We start from the raw sequence: 22,729 nt of genomic DNA, 5'->3' as shown, positions 1-22,729 counted from the left end.
CGGCAAAGGCAACAACCACAATAACTGAGGGAGGGGGGGGGGGAGTGTGAGGGGGGAGGGGGGAGGGGGGAGACAAAAACAAGAAATGAACTGACAAACAATGAGGGAACGCAAAGTGTAATGAAAAATGAAGGAACAAAAAGAAGCAGTGATGTAACGGAGGAATTTAAAATCGAAAGGACTGAAAAACAACAACGGAGACTTCTGGAGAATTCTTCAGCTGTTACGGCTGCTTTTATAAACCTCACAGACAAATGTGCACAATCAAAGTTTTTTTTTTTTTTTTTTTTCTTTCCAGACTGATTAGATTCTTTTTAAAGTGAGGAGCAAACCCACAAAATGTATCAATGAGGACGTTCAGCTTGCAGAACGATGAGTGTTTGTTTGTCATATTCTGTAACACTGAATAACTCACTTCATGAGATCACACACAACGAGAGGACTTTAAGGCCGAGCTACACCAGCGTGTTTTCAGGTTTCTCTGAGTGGAGTTTGTTAGCGTTAAAGAGAGCTGTGTAATCCGGGAATCCGAGCTCGTTACAAAAGTAGAAGTTTACTTTGATAAGCTACGATGGTGCACAACTCCCCCTCCAGCCTCACGCTGCCCAGGTCTGAAAACGTCTCCCTAACATATAAACCATCCACCTGTGGAGAACGGAGACGAGCAGATGTGACCGCATGTTACGTCACCTGATGTTCAGATGGACACGAAGAGAACTGCACTGGTCCCTGGAGCAGCTGATTTAAACGATGCCGTTTGTTAAATCTGCGGCAAAAAGATCCGAAAACAAGGAAACAAGGAAACAAGGATGCATCTAAGGGAAGATCTCGTCTTGCATATAGTATCTGATTATCTCGCCGTGACTCTTATTAATTTATTATCTTATATTCTTAATAACACAATGATCGAGGTGTGTTTCCCTCAGGCTGGTCTTTGCTCCATTACATCACTGAGCAACACTCTGACAGATGAAATGAATGGTAACACACATGATGATTTAAAAAAGAAGGACACATGCAGTGGACACATGCAGTGGACACATGCAGTGGACACATGCAGTGGACACATGCAGTGGACACACAGTGACGGCGTGGTCGGTACGTTACCATGCTAAGTACGTCATGGAGATGATGAAGATGAGCAGAACGAAGGCTCCTGCTGCCACTCCGTACACCCAGGTCTTCAGCTTCCCGTCTGCACACACAAACACACTCACTGTAACATCAGCTGCAGTTCCTGCAGTAAGCTGAAGGAGGCAGCAAAGTCATTCAGATCACACTGTGTCAAATCAAGGGGAGTCCTGTTTTTACATTTTTATCAAGTAATTAAAAATAGATTCATTTGCATCTCTGTCTTTCTTTCTTTGGTTCCCTCATCATCAGTCCTTCTTTATCCTTGATATCTCTTTATTAACCCCTCCTTCCCCTCCTCTGTCATACACTAGTTTACATTGTGCTCTCAACAGTCGCACACTTCTCCTCTTCTCGTCTGAAGACATTGTCATGTGTTAAAGACAAACATCGACTTTCTTTCCTTCTCCTTCCTTCACGTCTGTATTTTTAAAATCCAACAGTTTCGTGTCGTTCAAAAGGAGAAGCGGTGACGTTTTCCGAGGTCACAGACTGTGTCCGGGTGTCTTACCTGGGCCGAAGGGCTGCAGGAACCAGGTGCGGCCGGCCCGGCCCGGGGAGCTGGCTTCAGTCTGGGACGGGTTGTAGGCTCGGATGGTCTTGACGTCGGCCTTGTTGTCTCCTGCGGTGGGGATCTCCAGCACTGGGATGACTGTGCACTGGTCCAGGAGGCCGTCAGAGGTCATGACCTCAGTGAAGCCCTCCTCACAGCCGCACACCCCCGCCTGCAACGGGAAGGAGCGAAGTTCAGCGCCGGGACTCAAACCAATCAGACAGCTCGGACTAAAGAGCGAAACGTTTGATCCCTCCATATGATGCTGATCCTAAAGGAAGAGGGACTACGAGAGCGATGGACACAGATAAACCCTACAAGTCTGAAAAAGTACGTCAGTTAAAGAGGCCGGATGAGTTAAAACCTCCGAGTGTAAGAAGAGATTACACAGTCACTTGTTGACCTCTCTCTGAGTGAGATCTGGATTCTGCAGATTAACATCTGTTCTGTCTCCGACTCCTTTAAAGCCTGGTGTAAAACCAGCTGCCTTTCTTTCACACTCTTTTATCTGTTCAACTCTTTTCTTTAACCCTTACCTTTCTTTGTTCAGCTTCTTTCCTACCTTGGACTCGACAAGGACTGATGCATATCTTTAAGTGTTTTATACTCTGTTACGTACACACACTCGGAGCCGTTTCTGTTTACACCTCACCTCCTTTTTGCAGAAAAGCCTCCTGCCTGGTTTCTTCAACAGAAATAAACCGACTCTCAGAGCACTCAGCCCAGCAGCCCTCTCGGAGGTACGGGACTCTGACCTTTGACCCCTCAGCTATTGAGGCTCTAAAGAGGCGTCCACACTTCGTCTGTGTTTGTTTACACGTGTCTTTCATGTGCTATGTCATCATCAACACCTGTGCAGAGGCGCAGCTTGTCAACAGGCAAGGCAGGCAGCAGCATGGGGCCCCAGACCAGTAGGGGGCCCTCTAACAGCTGACAAACTTTAAACCACAGCATGGCCTCAATATGTACACATTTTGCAGTGACAGTAGGAACCCTCCCTGATGGAGCCCCATCTGACAGCACTAAGTGTCACATGCATCACTGCTGTGAACTGTTTTGTTTGCCGATGTCACACAGGAAGTGACGATTCTTTCAACCAATCAGCGGACTTCAGTGTTTAGCTCCACCTTTTTGGGGTCAGCTCGATATTCCTGGCACCCCGACGGAAGGGTCCCAAAAAATGGGCGGGTACGGTTATTTGGGAAACTTTTTTCCGGGATTAGTCGATGGAAACGCTCCGCACCGATCCGGACCGCTCGGTGGAAACGGGGCTCTAGATCCCTCTCTGCAGCTTTAACTTTCACCTTTGAGTCTGATGTAACACTTCGCCCAGCTGCTGCTCCACGGTGCTGACATGTTCCAGATGATCATCGGGGCAGGAAGGAGTTTGACCCGGTTGTTTCCAGGCTTTAATATTACAACACTCTTGGGGAGAAGTGCCAAAAGAAGAGCGGCTCTGACAGACACGTCTTTTTTTTGTCATCTCCCCGACAATCACGTTGTCAAATAGGATTGTCGAGACCAAAAACAAGAACATTTGTGGATTGGAAAACCTTGAAAACATCTCTCTGGCAGGAATCAAGTTTTTGTTTTTTTCCAGGTCTAATCTGTTTTATCTGAATAATGAAACAGCCGAGGTCGCGTCCTCCACTTCATGAACAGAGAATCATTTAGAAATTGGACATAAGAGAACATGTTCATCTTCTAGGAATGATTGTTATGTGACCCCCTGCTGCCAAATATAGAACTAAACAGTGTAGAAGCTGTTTGTCTGAATGATTAAAAGAAATACCTTCAGCATCTTTAATCAAATCAAAAGGCATCTTTGAAAGCTACAATTCTCAATCTCATTTAAAAAAACAGCTCAGTAACGACTCTGCATTTTCATGTTTTGTCAGACGGGGTGTGTGTTTGATTGTCTGTGTGTGTGTGTGTGTGTGTGCCCCTCCTCCACACCGCTCCTCTCTCTCATCCCTCACTCTATTCATCACCCTGCAGGGGGTCCCCAGCTCCCCGACAATCTCTGGGGGATAATCGTCCTCAGAAATCCCCGCCGTGCAAACAGAAGCCGCGCACGTCCGACAGCAGCTCGAGCGCCAGAATGAGGAAATCATCATCTACATCTTTATTTTTTTTTTAGAGGCAAACAAAGGGGAGAGATGAGCCGTGCAGCGCAGCTGTTATTATTTTACCTTCATAGATCTGGATTCCATCTCTTAGGGAAGCGTCTGGATTAACTTACTGATCACAAACCAACGCTTTCATCCGCTCGCCTGTGATGTACAACGCCTCGTGGTGTTTAGTTACACTCGTCTTCAAGCCACAGCTGGGTGTTGTTTGAGGTTTATAAAAAAACAAAGATGATGTTTGAAGCAATGGACACATTAGATCACAGACTCACAGTGTGAAGCCTCAGGTCAATTCACATCCAGCATTTTACCAATGGGTACCAATCTGACTGTCAATCAATCAATCAATCAAAGTTTATTTCTGTAGCACATTTAAAACAACCTTATTTGACCAAAGTGCTGTGCAGGCAGAAATCACACTATAAAAATACAATAAATAGGAGCATGAAATAAAAACAAGCTCAGCCTTTATTAAAAGCAGCCAGAGCAAAGAGGTGGCATTTTAGCAGTGGTTGGAAATGTTCAATGCTTGGAGCAGGTCTTATATTAACAGGTCGGGCGCCAGTGACTGTGGTCAAATGGAAGGTATAAACATTATTATCTGAAAGACTACATTACCCAGAAACCACACAACAGGACAAGCAGCCTGATATATTATAACCATTCAGTGCAGAAACATCTCTCTCTCTGTTTTCTCCACAGAGCAGGAGCTTCTCCCAATAAAAGGACAAACAGGAGAGATTCATCGATTGTGGATGGATTGGTGCTTTCAGGCCGAGTAAACACTTCACAGTTGCATCGATGTCGTGTTGCAACGTCGTCTCTTTACTGTACGAGTGAATCGTTGAGGACACACAGCCAGAGTGAACTCTTGTTTGTGCTCACACTGTTTCCTTTTAAACTCCCAAAGACGGCTGAAGTGGTTTTGCAAGCAGGTGGAAAGACGGTCACAACTATGACGACACGTCACTTCTTTCCTGTAAACAGCACGATGGACGTTGAGCTCGGGCACAGTCAGGAAGAGAGAGGCGTGATGTTTGGGAATAAGCCCATGGCTCCGCTCGAACTGGGACAGAGAGCATGGAGTCAGACGTCCAGAATGTCAGAGATGCTAGAAACTCAATCAAGCTGACTGGAGCATCTGATCTGACTGTGATTGGCCCCTCGTGCCCACAGTGTGAAGAGGCCCCTAGTGTTGGATAATTGCTTGTTTTTTATTCCCAAAACTTGAGAACAAACCACGACACATTGTCTAAGTTGCAAAAATACTTTGGTATGGACACATGGCCAGTTTGAGTGCCAATCTTAATGTTGGTACCAAAACGTTGCCAAAGCATTTGTACATTTTGGGACTTTGTCTTCCCATTTCTGATGGTCTCATTCTTCTCTTTAGGCACCCTTCTCATGAGTAAGATAATGGGTGATATCTCAAAGTGTTGGAGGATCTTAATATGAAGCTTTTATTGGGACATTTGTGTAAAGGAGCTGTGATTGTAGAAACATCACTGGGCCCAAAAATCTTGCTCGTACTGTCAAAGCTTTGACAAGCCTCTACGAGAGGAGCAGAATCTTCTATCTCGTGTTTTATTATCGTCTCCGATATCAAGCACAGATTCTGTTTCTCTTTGTGCCTCTCTTTTTGCTGCTTTGTGTTCCCAAAGAACATCAGCAGCTGTTGTTTAACCTGCAGTGCTTTGGTCCAGGTGTGCTCACAGAAGATAATTGTGAAAAGATTAACAACAGGTGCCAACACCAGCAGAGTCAGATTACGTGTCTCTGTCTGCTCTGTTTGGTCTCTCCTCTCCTGCGTTTATCTTTCACCTCGAGCCCTCCAGACGCACCGTTTTCATCCTGACAGGCGGTCCGAGGCTCCACCTGGCCTTCAGCAAACCTTCCATGTAGGTGGACTGCAGATCTTGGGCAATCTGGACCTGTGATTAATGTCCAACAGGTTTTGGTTGGACAGTTGTATGGTCTCCTAACTGGTCCTCAAAGACTCTCAGGTAAAGGTGACAAAAGAGCCCACGAAGTCGGATAAAAGGCGTTCACAGATGCCAACAAAGACGGTGCCATGCAGTTTGTTTTCAATCTGGAGGCTTTGAAAGTCGAACACTGAACAATGAATCAATCACATTTAAAGAACACCTTGTGGCCACACGGCCACAGTGGGAACGTATCTGTAAGAGCCTCACCTCGGTGCACAGAGAGCGCGGCTTGGTGCAGGGCGGGTCACAGGAGCGGTCGGACATCGGCTTGGCTGTAGCTGGACATCCACCTGCAGAACAAATGCAGAACAGTCAGACTGAATGTTTCTGTCACTGTGAGATATATATATATAAAAAAAACACTCTCAAAGCTTTGCTTGTGGTTCATCAATAACAGAATACGGCTCTAACAAAAATAGATCTAGAACGGGAACAAATGCGGCCCCCGTTCTTTAAATCTGCTTTTTGTACACTTCTTGTTTCTTGAGCTGGAGGCAGGAAGTGTAACAAGCAGCCACACTCATCTCTGCTCCAGTGTCTCTACAAAAACATCACTCCCCGATCTGATATTCAGCTCATTATATTAATACTCACCATGTATAGTAGAGCCTGAATTTGACAACAACTCAGAGTGAAATTCCTGTTAAATCCTCGGAGATGTAGGACATTCTTCAGCTGACACATTTCATGACGGCTGAGGGGATTCAGGGATCCAGAGATGATTAAAGAAGCATGCAGTGTTATTTACTGTCCTCATTGTGTGTTGATTCACTGCTTTGAATTACTGAGACCACTGCAGCACTCTTCCCCACACACTGGCTTTATGCTTAACCTGCAGCATACATGCAGCATATGTGACTGAAACACGTCGGCCCCAGTCTGACTGACCGCCTCAGCTATGATCTAATGTGGCCGCTTGAAATACTCAATGAATGAGGGCCGATCACATCAGGCTGCACCTGCGGTCATAATGTAGCACGTCTCAGCTTTACACTGGTATACTGGTCGCACTGGCATAAAGGACACAGTCAGTTTAGTGGAAATAATCTGTGTTAAAAGTGCTTCTCATGACGAATAACCAATGATGCTAACCATGCTAATGCTAAGCACTGACGCTTGAGATCCATACTGATGGCCACATGGTTGTTTCATTGCATCAACCCATCGGGACACAACAATGTGGAGCCTCCATTGAAACTGAGGACAACATTGATTAGACCCCTGAATCCCATTTGGGGTCCCAGTGGTTAAACTGGTTGGGGATTATTTTGGAGAGCTACAGTATGCTGCTGTTAATACCGCTATGACCGCTACGCCATAACAAGCTAGCTTTGCTACTTTGAACATTCCTGCCCTGTCATAAATCAATACAATGATGGATATAACATGGAACCACACATTGGCACAATGGATAGTTTTCCATCACGTCCCGTCTTTCATGATTCTATGTAAATTGGAATTTGCGGGGGAGGTTTTATTTACATTAGAGAGGAGTCTTCATCCTTTAAATCTCATGACTGGAGTCATTATTTTGTCTGATGCTGGGCTTTCATTTCTCTCCTGAATCGGGTTCATCTGGGTTTTTTTTATTTTTAAGATGCATCCCAAAGACAGACAGCAATAGGCGACATTGATCCAAGCAGAGGAAGCAGACGTCTGCAGAAACACGCTAATCCGTCAGAGTTTCTGGGATAATTACGAGGGTGGCACTCCTGGAGAGAGACAGTTCAGCGTGAATATTCATGAGCAGGAGTGCGAGGGAACATTTTTAAAGAAGGAGTAAGACGCGATGTGCCAGTCAGAACCGCCCCCATCTGGAGCCGTGGGTGAGCCGATGTCATCGTTCACTGAAACCATGTTGTTGACTGCTCAGCTCAACGAGACCCATGGCATCACGCCAGGCCATAAAAGCCAATGAGCGGACGAGAGGAACTTCTTCTTACAGACACGATTCTCCACCTGAGAAAAGACTTTGTAAAACTGCGGAACAATATCATCAGCACTGAGCTTAACGCTGACAAGTGATGGCCAATGGGATTAAACACTCACTGTGGCACTTGTGTGGATTAAAGACTCATCTGCTTACAGTTTCCAAGAATTCCCCATCGACTAATGCTTGGAAAGCTATCTGGGATCCTCTGGAGGCAGACAGTTTTAAGTAACCTCATTCATACTATCAGTTTGCCCCGAGCAGCGCGACACCTGACGTGTCATATGCGTACAATCCCACACAAGCCGACGACACGGGCGCGTCAGACGGGCTGTGAAAGGATTCCCAGTGTCAACGATCTGATCTCCCACAGACATGGAGCTCATTTCATCTCTGCGCTTTCAACAGCTTCAAAATCCCTGCAGTTCATCGAGTGTCCACTTGAGGCAGGCTGCAGAACCATCGCTCATCACACACACGCCCATTCAGAAACATTTACAAACCGAGTCTGATCCTCTCTGAAAGCGTTTCAGTTACATCGAGAAAAGGAAGGCACCAACACATGAGGGAGGATCCCTTCAGGGACATTCAGTCGCTTCAGTTGTTATTTGCAGGGATTAGATTTTTTTATATTTTTGAAGGACACGTGAGGTTCAAGTCATCTCAAGTGTTTTGGCTATTCATTCAGGGTGACACACTTTTAAAAGTGTTATTTCTACTTGAAGGTAAACAGGCTGACATCAGCTCAGCCCTACTTCACGCTCACATTGTACAAAAGAGGCTGGCAGGAAATATTTACATTCAGCAGTTTTTTTATGCATGTGTGAAATCCTCATCAGACTGCTCAACATCACACAGCAGTCCACTTTGTGTCACATTTCAGATTCAAACTCATCACCTATTAAACTGACTGCTCATTCTTACCTGTGATATTCAGTCCATCTGATCTCTGACACCAGACCAGTCGAGAGGAGCCCCTCCATAGTCCAGTCCTCCACTTGTACTCGAAACACTGACCGTCTGGAGGAAGAGCAGAGTCACACCTTTATTCATTGTCCATGTCGCGTCTCTCTACGTTCCTACAGCAGGACTCTGTCACACTGACCGGTGCACGGCCGAGCCTCCAGCTCCTGCTCTGGACACTGCAGCAGGTTCTCCGGGTCCTGGGCCACCACCGCTCGGGATCGGACCTGGACTGAGCCGAAACCCAGGTCGTCTCCACTCACGCAGCTCAGCTGGCAAGGACTCCAAGAAGTCCACTCAGTGAGGTAGCACTCTCCTGCAGAACAAACAGGGAGTTCAGCTCAACCGTGCACATGGGAAGAAAAGTCACAGTTCAAATGTTAAATGCTGTCAGACAGCTGACAGTCCAAAGTCACATCCACCTGATGACATCACACCGTGACCTTTTGTCACCCTTCACCTGATGACATCACACCGTGACCTTTTGTTACCCTTCACCTGATGACATCACACCGTGACCTTTTGTTACCCTTCACCTGACGACATCACACATTGACCTTTAGTTACCCTTCACCTGATGACATCACACCGTGACCTTTTGTTACCCTTCACCTGATGACATCACACATTGACCTTTTGTTACCCTTCACCTGATGACATCACACATTGACCTTTAGTTACCCTTCACCTGATCAAGAAAAATCATCATTTTTCTTTTCTTCTGCTTGTATTTTTTAGAACAGCATCGTTTCTCACGTTGCTGCTCGTTTTCTTTAACGTACACTGTTTTGATCGTCGTTGAAACAATGAGGACAAATAAATGGATTAGCAACAGATCGAGAGACGTTTCTCCTCCCTGAAAACCAAGAGGAACATGATGATATTGAATTTTTAAAACACACCTTTTTCTAAGCTGTCACAGAAGGGTTTGACATATTTGATTCTGATGTAACGATTAAGATTTATGTCTCGCTGTTAGTGGATACACAGGTCAGGAACAGGCTGCGTCCCATTTCATATAAACACAAGCTTAAAATCCTGATGCATTTTTCCCTCACAGAGTTCTGCCCAGAAGCAAAGAGAGGATGTGAAATAGGTCAGCCTGCTCTGTTTGAAACATGGAGGCCTGTGACGTGACTAATTTCTGAGCATTTAATTAATAGAAGAAGAGGTAATTAAGCGTGATGTGTATTATCACGTCCTCTGTAAATGATTCGTTCTCTGCGATAGAAGTCCGTTTTTCAAACGAGTCTGAGTGAGTCACAAACTGAACCAGCACTGAGTCCTCTTTAACCTCGTGCTCCTCTCAAAGCCTATTAAAGTTCATTATGGGCTGATTGCACCCACACACAATCCAAACGTGGAGGAGTCGCTTCAAGTACTTATATGAACACGTGTTTCTATAAAATCAGCAGCTGCTGTTATTACAGTCAAAGTGTTTCTTTTTTTTTTTTTACTGAAAGCTTTTCACTGAGCTACAAAAACATCCATTATGAGCTCTGTAAAAGCTCTTCGCAGCCTCCCACCTGTGCACAAAGCGCCACACATTGTGTGCAGCTGCTGAAAGTCCTTCAATCAACCGTACTCAGATACAAGTGTCCCGCCTGTCAGCTCTTTGTTGTTATTGTGGAAACCTGGGTCTGTTGATGCAGGAAGAACCGGACTGAGCACCGTCTCGTCATGTTGTATTATTAGTTTGAACCCGCCCACACCTTTACCTGGCTGCTTCATGCGGACTTTGACTCAAGCTGTTTGCACACATGCACCTCTGTCTATGTTGGGCGGGGATTCAACATCTGCTTAAGACCATGGTAAAAAACAAATACAAACCATCAGCTCCCCAGCTGTTTTAAGTGACACTAAAAACATCCACACTGTCTAATATTGCACAAATACATTCCCAGTGTTTCTATACAAAAGCGTTGCCAATGCATTCGTATACTTAAGACAGTGCTCTCTCTCTCTTATTGCAGAAAATGTTAACAAAGAGTAGAGATCATTTTTAAAAGCCTCTTCTTGAAACCTTTGACTGTTTTATGTTCGATCGTTTGGGTTATTTGTTTTCAAATGTGGCTCCCTGCAGTTATTTCATTCTGTCCCTTGTTGTGCATGATCTAAACTGCACGGCTAACATTACTGAAGCGTTACCAGGTAATGCTCCCAGACCGGCCTCGACCTCGGCTGGAGCTCACGCCGTCTTCTTACCTGGACAGGGAACAGTGCAGGACTCCTGCAGGATGATCTGCGGATCTCCGTCCACTGAAGGCTCCAGATCTCCACACAGCTCGTCGTCCACCAGGCTGCTGTCCTGCTGACCCGAGCCGTCCGACACGAAGCAGGACACATTCCTGAAGCGCAGGCCCTCGCCGCACCTCGCCCCCTGGTGGAACACAAAATATGTTCACGTTGATCCACATGGGGCCTTTTGTTAGATGAATTTTAGCAACATTTTAAACATCATTTTAGAAGATACTGAATGAATCTGAAGATTTAGCATGTTAGGCACACTTCTGTCTTCTGTGCTGTTAGTGTCGTAAAGCTGCTCAGACCATCCGGGATAATTGGGATGCAGTGTGCTGACAGGCAGAAGGATGGCAGCTGACTGACCTCAGACTTGCACTCTGACCAGGCGCTGTATTTCCAGCTGAAGCAGGGCTTCACCAGGCACGGCTTCCACTGCTCCATCTGGGACGGACACGGCCTGCCGTCGCCCTGGGGAGCCTGCATCACTGTCCGCTTCCTCCACAGCTTGCCTGCAGAACACACGATAAGAAGGAGGGGGAAAAAAAGATCATTTATTCATGAGGACATTGACTGGTATGCAGAAACTTGACCGGTGCATTGCTGAAGCCTTGTTAAGATCAGGAAGTTGGGTCAGAGCAGCTGGACGGGTGTGGATGTGATAAGTGGTTTGGAATATGATATTTTCTGTCAAGGTCACCGCTGAGCCTTTCAGCTGAAAGAAGATTCTGCACTCAGAATAAATGAAGGCAGGTGTCCATTAAGTCCAAGAAAAAGGCCTGAAGGAGAATAAAATGACGCTGGAATGAAAAACTCGACACCGCCGTCAAGGAGTTCTCGATCAATATCACGATAACAAAAGACGACATCGAGGCGAGTGGGGAATCATGGGAGTTCTCTCTGCTTAACCCGGCAGCACGTACAGCAACAGTACAAAAGCCTTTAGCAGCAGCTCACGCTTCCTCGTCTATGATGTGCCATCTGGAGTTTCCATGGCAACGGTAAACACGTCCCGTTACAACTCTAAAATTACAGATTTCTCTGGCTTTGATAACTGTTGGAAATATTTAAGATGATGTAAATATTCAACAATAAAACAAATATGACAAGTTTAATCCATTTTTAATATAAGAATTATATATTTTAATAATTTTAAAATCAGGTAAACTTGAATGGATATGACACCAATTTTACAGAAGAAGTCACAGAGGGACAACCAGTCTAAGGAAGCAGCTCTTTGAGGTTTTTGAAATCGCAGTCAATGAAGCCTACATGCTTGCTGGCAGGTTAGCATCCCATGCTCGCTAACGTCTCCTCTTCTTTTCTTTTTTCTTTAAATAAAGAAGTGTGGCACAGATTTCCTTTCCCCTTGCCTCGTTGTAATAATTCAACCCATTTTATTCTCTTTCTGCAGAATTGAATCATGGTGCAATATTGGGGCATCATCATACACCCTGCAGCCATTTTGAATATTCATCATCCTTTGTTGTGTTAACTCAAACGTGTGACGGTGTTTTGGTTGGAGGGGGAGAGTAAAAACACCCTTTACCAAACTCACTCTGCATTTTCACCGAGAGCCCCCCGGGGTACAGATGTGAGAAAACTCCACAATTAGGCGCCGTCTCCGGGGAAACGCACGCCGTGTTTACACACTGTAGCACCTAATACAAATACTGCTCTCACACAGAGTGATGCAAAAATGATGTTCCCAGAACTTTTTTTTCCGTCGAAATTCTGTGAAGCATTTCATCAACACAATGTTTCAGAATAAAAGTCTTCTCTTCTTCTTCGAGCTGCAGGTCACCAACAACCATTCTTCACATTAATGAAGGAGTAATTGGTGTAATCTCCGGCGTTGTTGTTCTTGCCAAGCCCTGCAGAACTGCACTTAATGTGGAACACTATCAGGAACAAGTCCCCGGGTGATGATTCCCCAGCAGCAGGTCTCACCAGCTGCCAGCGAACAAACCACAAATGTGCATGAAACACAGAGGGAGCAGCCAAAATCCTGGGTGACTATCAAACAATGGGCCCTTTGGAAGCGTGTGGATCTGTACGAGCAACATGCTAACGATTCAACATCCACTTGTTGTATTCCCAACAAACACCATCCCAAACCCATCCTGTCACATTAGCCGCAGTCTCAAAGGGAGGAAACGCTAACAGGGGAAACGAGGCTTTTCTAAATGTGTCGCTGTCTGAAAGACTAATTCAGACTAAACGATGTGGGACTCCTTCCTCCTGCAGACGTCACACACCATGTAAAGTCTGCAGTTTGATTCAAGAGCGGGGAGTGTATCTGAAGGTACGTCACATGTCCAATTATAGTTTGAATTTTTAACACGTTCAGCCTCAAGTTGTTATTCAAAGTTAAACCCTACAAATAAGGAAGTCCTGTGCACAACACTGTCAGTACATTTGTCTCTATGCAGGGGATTGCAGGAAACGTCTTTTTGACTGAAAATGAGAGGAGTCACCACAAGCAAGAGGACGGAATGATTCAATTACCTGTTTTTAATTCTTACATAACGACACAATGCATTTCGCTTGTGTCATCAGTTTTTGCTAGACACAGGATGCACTGTCAGCAGTTTGAATGTGTGTATGTGTGTGTGTGTGTGTGTGTGTGTGTGTGTGTGTGTGAGGGGGGGGGGGGTATCTGAAAATACGTCAATGTTAAAAAGTATATACACTTATTTTTACCTCCTCGTCAGTTCAGGAGTGCAGAGGTCTTTTGGAGGGATGCAACATTCAGGATGTTATTCAAAGTGTTGCAAACATAATCATCTTTGCTCGATTCCTTCGTGCTCAGTGGCGTCTCTGCAGGACGCTGTGGCCGTGTTTGGGTGGCACCGAGATCTGCTGGGTCTGTGTGCGGGCCTCCCTCTGCCAGCTGTCCCCGATCACGCTTTGGCGGGAGAACACACGACGGCATGATTATCTATGCATGCCGCTTGGACCCAGCCAGGGAAATGCAGCACCTGATTGATAGCGGCACCTTGCCGCTTCCAGGTATGTTCATTTGCTTGAAATAACAAACCCAGCTCATTGCTATTCCTGGCTGCCGAACAGAAAAGAGCTTCTCCAGGGAAGTTTGCTCTCGCAGCCAGCCTGAGATAAAATGAAACAGGAAGGAAAGCGAGGAGGGCCTCTCTTCCTGTGGCCTACCTGCTGTTCCTGTGCACCAGGAGAGAAATCCTCCCCGCCTGGGGACAGATTAAGGTTACCACAATAGCTAAAGCCTGTATTGGTTTCATATCTACTGTTTGCTCTTGTTGCCTCTGGCTGCTGCTCTTCTCAAGGACTCGCAGAGAGCAGAGTGCTCCCCCAGCCCCACAGCACACACTGGTAATGGACCGCCAATCAATGGCCTGATCCTATGGACTTACACGTGAGGACATTATTATCCCCCTCTCAGTTGGTTTAGGGCTATAACAACGCCGCTTCTCACATCATAAAGCGTTTCTGGTTTCTTCCATTACCGTAAAGAAGAGGCCGACTTCCTTCGGCACACAGCAGAGAGCCGAGCGCTACAGGCCCACAGCGCTAAAGGTTCAGCTAAAGCTAGGGAAGTCTTAAGTCCTCAAAGCTGAGTGAAGAGGCGGCCATGTTGGCATTTCATTCAAATGGAATCTAATGATCATGCTGTATGGACGAGGATTACAGGCGGCTTCATGTGAAACAATTCTGAATTCGGTCTTTTAAAACGTCTTCAATGAGAATCTTTCTTCATTTTAAATCTTTACTTTTGAAATTTCAGTTAAAAAAAAACCAAACAAACCTAAATGACCTAAAACATGATTCTTTTCAGAGGCGGGGTCATGTCACATTTCCATTTTACTCGACGTCTTTCTGTATGCTACTGCTCACTGAATACTGAGGTAGGTGGTCTTAAGACACCGCCACACACTCCTCGGTTTGCCTTACAAACAGCCATGATCACATGTTAACAGTGTGTTAGTAAAGTGTGTGTGAGACGTCATCAGTTACTCAGGACGTGGAAGCCAAGTGAGGACAGACATTGACTTGTGAACCTCTTTGCTGCTTTTTAAGCCAATATGGGAAACAAGTGCAGATAAGTAAATGTGATTTTGAACATCTGCTTTTCCCACAGCCCATCTGCTGAAGGGGGTCAAGCTCCGGCTCGGAGAACAGACCCTGTGGATGGATTCATTTCCCAACCAAAGTGTGTAATCCTGGAACCCAAACAGGCAGCAGCTTGATCCCTCTCGTTTGATGAATCCTGCAGACGGGCCGGGGCTCAGACCACGGCAGCTTTTTACTCCTTTCCCTCCTCCTGACAATCAGCTGCAAAGATCCGGCCTCTGCTGATGTCCAGCCAAGATTATCTGCGAGTGTGAGGGCATGACAGCTCCACGCTTACACCCAGGCTCATGACCATATGGGACATTTGTTTGCTCCAGCTGTGTTTTTTCCAACTTTTACTGCTCAATCTGAAGCTATGAAATGCATACCTCCTGTTACCTGTATATCCAGAATTAAACAAATCAATGATTTTTTTTTTTTTTTTTTTTGTTGCCTCACAGCGAGGAGGTTTGTGGTTTGAATCCCTGTCTGACACGAGCCTCTGTGTGGAGTCTGAATGTTTTCCCCGTGCATGCGTGGGTTCTCTCTGACGACCTCCAACAGTCCAAAGACGTGCACGTAAGTTACCTGCTGACTCTAAACTGCCCGTAGGTGTGAGTGTGTCTGATGTCCGCCCTGTGATTGACAGGTGAACAGACCAGGGTGTGACCTCTCGACCCTTTATGGACAAAACAGCACAGATACACACCTGCCAGTCCACAGGTGTGAGTGCACTCGGACCACGATGACCAATCAGACAGCTGGCAGTTGACCGGACACTCCACCACACAGGAAGCATTCATCTGCCACTTCCTCTCCAGGCCGAGCTGTGGGAGGAAAGCGGGCTTAATGCACTCAGAGAAACATCGCAGAATGACAGCTCACGGGGACACGGAGCACCACTCACCTCTTTGCAGAACTTGAGGTCGACAGATTTGCCGTCGCTGCGCACGCAGTCCAGCATCCGGGTTTTGATGCCAACTCCGCACACTGCTCTGTCACTGAGCTGGCAGGTGCTCCAATCTGAAGGGAGATACGTCATTAGCAAAAAAAAAACCCACCTGGAATCCAACCTGTCAGCATGGTTTTCATGTTTTACTCTGAAAGATGAAAAGCATTGTTGGGTCTCACCGGTGATGTTGTAGGAATAGTGGAAACAGTTGGTGTTGAGTTTGCAGGACTCCGTCTCTTTAGTTGGAGGACACTCCTTCTCCTCTCCGGGCTGACGGAGCGGGTCAGCACTCCTCTGCCGGGTGCTGTTCTCCCTGCAGGGCTGAGGAACACACAATCACTCTTTCTCTGATGCATTCACCCACACGAAGAGCAAAGAGCAGTGCTTAGACTGCTAACATTCAGTCTTTCTTTATTTATCTGTTAACAGTACAAACGAGCAGGTCCTGTGAAAAGACCGTGCTCATCATTATGTTTAGAAAGAGCAGGTTAAAAAGCGTATTGTTATATTACAAGAGCCCAGCTTAATCTGTCACGCCGTGGCGAGAAAAAAACTTCCCTTTAACAGGCAGAAATCTTCAGCAGAGCCGGGCTCAGGATGGAACAGCCGTCTGCTAAACTGGCCTGCCTCAACTACAAACTTCAGAGTTGCATGTTTCTGTTTTTTTTACACACAGATGTTTGAATGGGATCATGCAAAGGGAAGAAGCTGCACAGCAACACTAAAGTGGTGAGAACAAGAGCGTGTACGTGAAGAGTGAGGAGCTGATACTGGAAACTTTGAAGCTTTAGAGCAAGTGCAACAATCTAAATAAACTTCACTGCCTTGGTTCGAGTTGTGGGGTGAAAGTGTCCTCGACTCACTGTGAAGCAACTTTCTGACAAGAAACTACCAAACCCACTTAGGAAGATAAGAGAGTGAGCATGCTTTTGTTCTGACAGTTTGCTGAGTAGACACTTCCTTTGTGGACTAACAGGACTCTGTGTGAGAGAAGCACACTGATGGATTTTTACCAGTGGGCAGGGGCTCCAGGCTCCCCAGTCTGAGAGCACACAGTCCTCAGGGCAGGGCAGCCGGCTGTTTCTGGCTCCTAGAGGCATCTCCTCCGGGTCACACAGGTAGTCTTCCACCTGCTCCGACGGCCCGTCGATGGTGTTGAGCATACATCTGAACACAAAGGGATTCGTTCATAATGAAGTAACGTGAATGTGATCTGTTTATTCTACTGATCGGTTGGAAAGGTAAAAAAGGAAATCTGTATCAGCAGAATCAAAGCCAAGTCTGGACCATAGAGTGTATAAAACATGGACGTCACCCATTGGTTGAAGCCCATCGATGGCAGTCGCCATGTTGGAAATGATGTTTCGAAGTAACTTTAGGTCAACCTAACCTAACAACAGGCCAAGAAGTGAAGCTGAGGCAGCTCTTTAGCCACTTGTCCACTTGAGTCAGCCAGCCTCAAGTGGACACTCAAGGAACTGAACTTTGTGACATCTCCACATTGGCTTCTTTTTTCAACACCGGGGGGGAAACGCTTGGTTTGCACCGATTTCATGACGGATGGTGGGCTGGGTTGCAGGAGTGGATAGTTTATCCTTTTTTTGCAAGCCAATCAAGATGCACACCAAACTGGGGAAACGCTGGACTTTGAGTATATCTGCAAACTGTTTAAAGATTAAACTAATCTCCTGTATCTTCAATATTTTCTGTCTCTTTCCCGACACAAACAGAGCGAACAGACGGTGGATTGTTAGTAGTCATAGTCTGTTTGGATTAAAGAGAGGTGAAGTGCACAAAGTAATCCTGCCACAAGAAACTTCTGACAGAGGTCAGTCTGAACGCCACTAAACGCTCTTCAATGTGAAACCTTCAGTCCTCCCCCCTTAGAGCCAAGATTAAACAGTGCTGCACCTTCAGCAGGAAGTTCCAGTGCGGCTTGGTCTTTACTATGTTTTGTTTCTACAGCGGTCTTATCCGACAGAGTACGATCTTTCAAAAAGAATAATATCAAACAGCTTCAGAGACATCAGAGCGCTGCAGAGATTCAGACTTCTATAATCACGGACGTCACGGCCGCCAGTCTCTCCTCTGATGTTTATGTTTATGAAAACATCAGAGGACATTTTTAAGTGAGCACTAATTTCATAAATCTACCATTTAAAACGGGCCAATTCTCCACTGAATAACTCAAACTAACTTCACTTAAAGTCAGATTTGTCCTCAGTCGATATTCATGTTTGATTTGAAGTCAGAGACAGTTTGAGAAACAGAAGTCTGCGACCCCAAACAGGAGAAGCGGTAAAAAGATAATGAAAGGATGTATGGATGGACATTTTGAAGCCTCTTATTTTTACATCCAATATCAGAAAACCAATGAATAATAGAAATCATGAATTACAGATACAGCTCGCTAGCACGGCTAATGCTAGGAAATTAAACACAGTGGGGTTTTATAAACCAATAGGCGATGTCACTTCAACCATTTATTTTACACAGCACGCTGTCTTTGATAAAACATCACAGCTGAAGAAGTCTTTGACCCACGTGGGGCTTCATGCTGAACAGTGACCGAGGATGTTATAAGTTCCATGAGACAAGCATGGAGAGCTTACCGGACTTTCCTGGTCTGAACGCCTTCACCACAGTTGTCCTTCAGGTCCACGTTGCTGACCTTCCACACACTCCAAGGCTCGGCCACCCAGACGTACTGCCCACAGTCACTGAGGCAAGGCACCACCTCGTACACCTGACACACAAACACCAACAGGTTACAGGTCCGACCGTGTACACGAGTTATGTCGTTTAGCAACAAAAAAAAGAGACCATGACAATGTTACACGTCCAGTAATCAGCCAGTACGTCATCAATGACACAGCAACACTGGACACCAATGAAACAGTCCCTGTTTAAAGACCGTCTTTAAGGAGTGTCTTTTTATTTAGAAAAGAATCAGACCAGACACACAAAGTAAGCAATTAAGGCAGCAATGGACAGGAAACTTTAATGTCATGCAAAAGTAAACTTTTTTGTCATTGGAGTCGAGTGGCTTTTAAAGAGCAACGGCTCAAAACTTCATAACATGTTTCATAGTTTAAAAACCCAACTTAGAACCTTAAATTTGGATGTAAAGCTTCATTAAAATCCAATCTATAGAAGAGCTTCTTTGGGCCTTCATTACGAAAAGAAAGAGAAATGTTGAAGTGCATGAAGTACTGTGTAATGTCTACAGACGGGGTAAAGTCGATAAAACAGCACACTTACTTGAGCCTGTGGGAGGACGCCATTTATCAAAGTGGAGAAAGGAGCAAAAGAAAAAGGCATTCAGGTTAGTCACCCATAAAATAATCACATCCTAGCCTGGAACATTAAGGACAGGGTGTGAGGTGAATCCTCGCTCACCTGGTTGACGTGGTCAAGTTTAGGACATGGTCTCCCACCGTTGTAAGGTTTTTCTCTGAGCCACTTGGAGCGCACTTTGACGCCGCTGCCGCAGGACTTGCTGCAGCGCGACCAGTTGGACCACTCGCTCAGTTTGCAGTCGGACGGGCACGGGATGATGCAAGCCTCCTCGATGTATCCTGTAACCAATCAGACGGTAGAATATATGATTCAGTACATCCCTCTGCAGACAAGAGGAGACTGTCAGACGTTTTGAATAAAGTATCATTGGAATGGAAGGTCATACACATCCATTCACACACTGATGGAAGAGTCCATCAGTTTTGAGCAAACCCAATCATACATATTCACACGCCAACAACGAAACAGTGGGAGCAACTTTGGCTGAAGTGTCTTGCCAAAGGACATATCAGACTTGTGACTGCAGGAGCTGAGGATCAAACCCCGGTTTAGAGACGACCGACTCTACCACTAAGCCCCTCGTTACGCCTGTTTTTATCTCTTATGTGTATTTAAACAACATACATAAAGCACAGATTGCAAACACTCTAGTTTAATTTGTAGTAGTAAATATCTGATTATATTTCAAACAAACCTCATTAACATGACAAGTCCAGATCAATATTTTGTTTCATGATACTGAAGTAAAAAGTGTGGTCTGAATTTCTTGTAATGAGTAAAAACAGCTGCCAGTGCAGCGAGCAAAGTCCACTCAAGTTTCTTAAAAACAAGCTATCGATCGTATTCAAAGACACTTAGCAAGTTCATTTTGCTTGCTGGAGCACAACAGGGGAATAGATTGCAGAGAAGTCCACGAGGTTGTCGGGAAAACTCTGATCATGAGTGCTGGCTTTCAGCACATGGTCAGTTTCAGTCTGTTTGCTAAATGGGCTAACTTCCATGCAAGGGGGGGCGCAAAACTTTTAGGGCGCTGATCCCAATGTACTCAGCTCTCTTTATCTAATAAACCAGGAACTGTGCAACAGTCCAGTAAAGGTTTTTGAAACTTCAGGTTGAAAGAAGAATCCTCGACTAGAAGGTACAGTGATAATTAGAGGAAACAGGAGCTTTAATATCCGGCATCAAAACAGACTGACATTCATACCGTCGTCTCTGCTTGACCTACAAAAGCAAAAAAGGACATCAGGAGCACATTTGACATCTCTAAAAATTGCCGCTGCCACTGGTGTCAGACAGGCGATCAATGGCGAGCTCCTGAAACAACCTTTGTCTTCACTCTCCACAGAAAGAGGATTGATGAGTTTGACATTTAAAACAGAGCGGGGCAGATTCTTTTGGTCAGAAAACACTCCTTAACTGTGTCGAAGACAAAATCAACAACCAAGAGGTCCATCGAACAGCTTGTCCTGCAAAGATAGACACCAGGAGAAAACTTCCTCACAGTGGCTTCAACTGCAGGGTCGAAGATTACAGAGCTGGAGCGTCAGGGATAAGACTGATTATGTTGGAGCGATCTAACGGTATGTGAGGCCATGATGGGGAGATGAGATTCTTATTTCAGTAGTCTGACTTATTGAAACCAACACGACTAAACATGTCTCAAACTTTCCTTTGGAATAAAAGCATCAGTTCAGTCCTCTATTTGACCCCTGCCAAACACAAACCCAGCATCCCGCATATGCAGCTGTATTAAGAAGATGAATATCACAGGGAAGAACCAGACAATTACCATATAACCTCGGCGATACTCTGGCAGCGAAAAGCCAATCAAAGACATCTTAACCAGAAAGAATGCAAATACCAGTACCAACACGGAGCGCAGTGTATTTCTCTCCAGTTACAGCCAGTTACAATCAAGCATCCTCATACTGGGAGGACAGCTCTGACTCACAATGAGAAGAGTTTCTCAATGAGCAAACACAGCCACACTCATTCCCTCCGACTGCTTTGATGTGTTCTTGTATTTCCCAAGAGCTGACAAGCAGAGTACGACAAGCTCTCTGATTCTTAATTCCCTTTTCTCCCTCCGCTGGAAGTGACTGGTGAATGTTAATACAGCTCACCACAAAGCGACCTCATGGATAACATGTCCCACAGTAGCTGTTATTTATTGTTGAATTTACACCAGAGGGTTGATAAACTAACACACTGATTTCTGACACTGAGTAAAATGAGATCAATCGAAGAGTTATTATCGGTTGCAAGGACTCCGAAAAGACATTGTAGAATTAAAACTGAATTTCAGAGTTGATGCAATCTTAAGTTTAGTGGCACTGGAGTAAGTTTACCAAAGTACAAGATGCATTTCATCCAACACGCTTTTTCTGTTTGTCTGTAACAACCCATACGGGCCCAACATACAAAGATCCATCCCTTCCTGATCCGTCACCTCTTTGGTAAAGGAAGGTCAAAGATGGGAGTTTTCTGTGCTTTCCTCTGATAATTGGAGAAAGGAGGGCTCGGGGAAAACACACTTATCAATCTTGCTTTATGCACATCTCATGCAACTTTTCCCAAACAGCCACCATCAAAACTTCTCAAGTTCTTAAGAACGGGCTTACTGCCCCAAGACTCCCGAATCAAATAGATGACACGGGTTGCTGTTTAAAAGATTTACTTCCCATCCAAAGCAGGGATTTAGCTCCAGTGGAAAACAGTCTGCCTGACATTGTTTAAGAAAGCCAATTTCAGCATCTTTGCCTAACGCTCCCAAACTCCGTAGACATTACAGGAATCTTTCCAGACTGGCAGGAAAACATCACCAAGCCTCCTGCTCCACCTGTCATCAGTGGTGAGCACCCTCCCTTCTGAGGCTGCTAAGCCCTCCATTGTTTTCCACGGCAGTAAACTACTTTGGCTGCTGTAACTAGAATAACCTTCCATGACAAACAAAGTGTAACAGTCGCGTCGAAGAAGAAAAGCTTATAGCCAACTATTTGACCCAGAAATGTCTGAAGGAGTAACATCCACCAAAAGTTTGCCAACATTAACAAACTTTAGTCATAACATTAGTCACCATAAGCTCAAACCGGATCAAATAAAGCATCAGAAGTCTACGGGGGATCAGATGAGCAATGGGGGGTTTTGTGTGCTTATGAGCTTTACTTTTCATTCGTAAGAGATGAACATGTGTAATTTCCTTTTCAAAAAGAGGTTTAATCTTTTTTGATTCTGAGAGGGGGGGGGGGGGGGGGGGGGGGGGGGGGTTAGGGGGAGTTCAATCTCAGAGACCATTGGCTATTCTCTGACAAATATTTAGCCTCGAGGGCCGTACAGTCAACATTTGTGGCTATTTTTAATCAGGGCTAAGAATCCTTTTTTCCCTATCCACCGGCCTGTGCTGGAGTTAAGAGGATCTGAATCTTCATCCGCACACACTGAGAATAGAAATACAAACAA

The 22,729-nt window shown here is 45.4% G+C and overlaps 1 protein-coding gene across 1 annotated transcript in view; it reads right to left on the bottom strand.

Moving 5' to 3' along the window:
• The window catches only part of thsd7aa (thrombospondin, type I, domain containing 7Aa), a 133,337-nt gene that overhangs the window by 2,670 nt on the left and 107,938 nt on the right, over positions 1-22,729 (bottom strand). Inside the window, exons 17-29 of the mRNA XM_079368903.1 lie at positions 19,370-19,548; positions 18,583-18,716; positions 16,984-17,137; positions 16,150-16,291; positions 15,926-16,041; positions 15,728-15,845; positions 11,299-11,444; positions 10,897-11,071; positions 8,834-9,007; positions 8,653-8,748; positions 6,006-6,088; positions 1,643-1,856; positions 1,108-1,195 (exon numbers count right to left, since the gene is read on the bottom strand). Of these exons, the coding sequence (XP_079225029.1) occupies positions 1,108-1,195; positions 1,643-1,856; positions 6,006-6,088; positions 8,653-8,748; positions 8,834-9,007; positions 10,897-11,071; positions 11,299-11,444; positions 15,728-15,845; positions 15,926-16,041; positions 16,150-16,291; positions 16,984-17,137; positions 18,583-18,716; positions 19,370-19,548 (1,819 nt within the window). The remainder of the gene's footprint in view (positions 1-1,107; positions 1,196-1,642; positions 1,857-6,005; positions 6,089-8,652; positions 8,749-8,833; positions 9,008-10,896; positions 11,072-11,298; positions 11,445-15,727; positions 15,846-15,925; positions 16,042-16,149; positions 16,292-16,983; positions 17,138-18,582; positions 18,717-19,369; positions 19,549-22,729) is intronic.

The sequence above is a fragment of the Symphodus melops genome, assembly GCF_947650265.1.
Source record: "Symphodus melops genome assembly, chromosome: 18".
Classification (NCBI taxonomy): Eukaryota; Metazoa; Chordata; class Actinopteri; order Labriformes; family Labridae; genus Symphodus; species Symphodus melops.
Note: the sequence above shows the minus strand (reverse complement) of the source record. Positions and strands in the feature narration are given on the sequence as shown.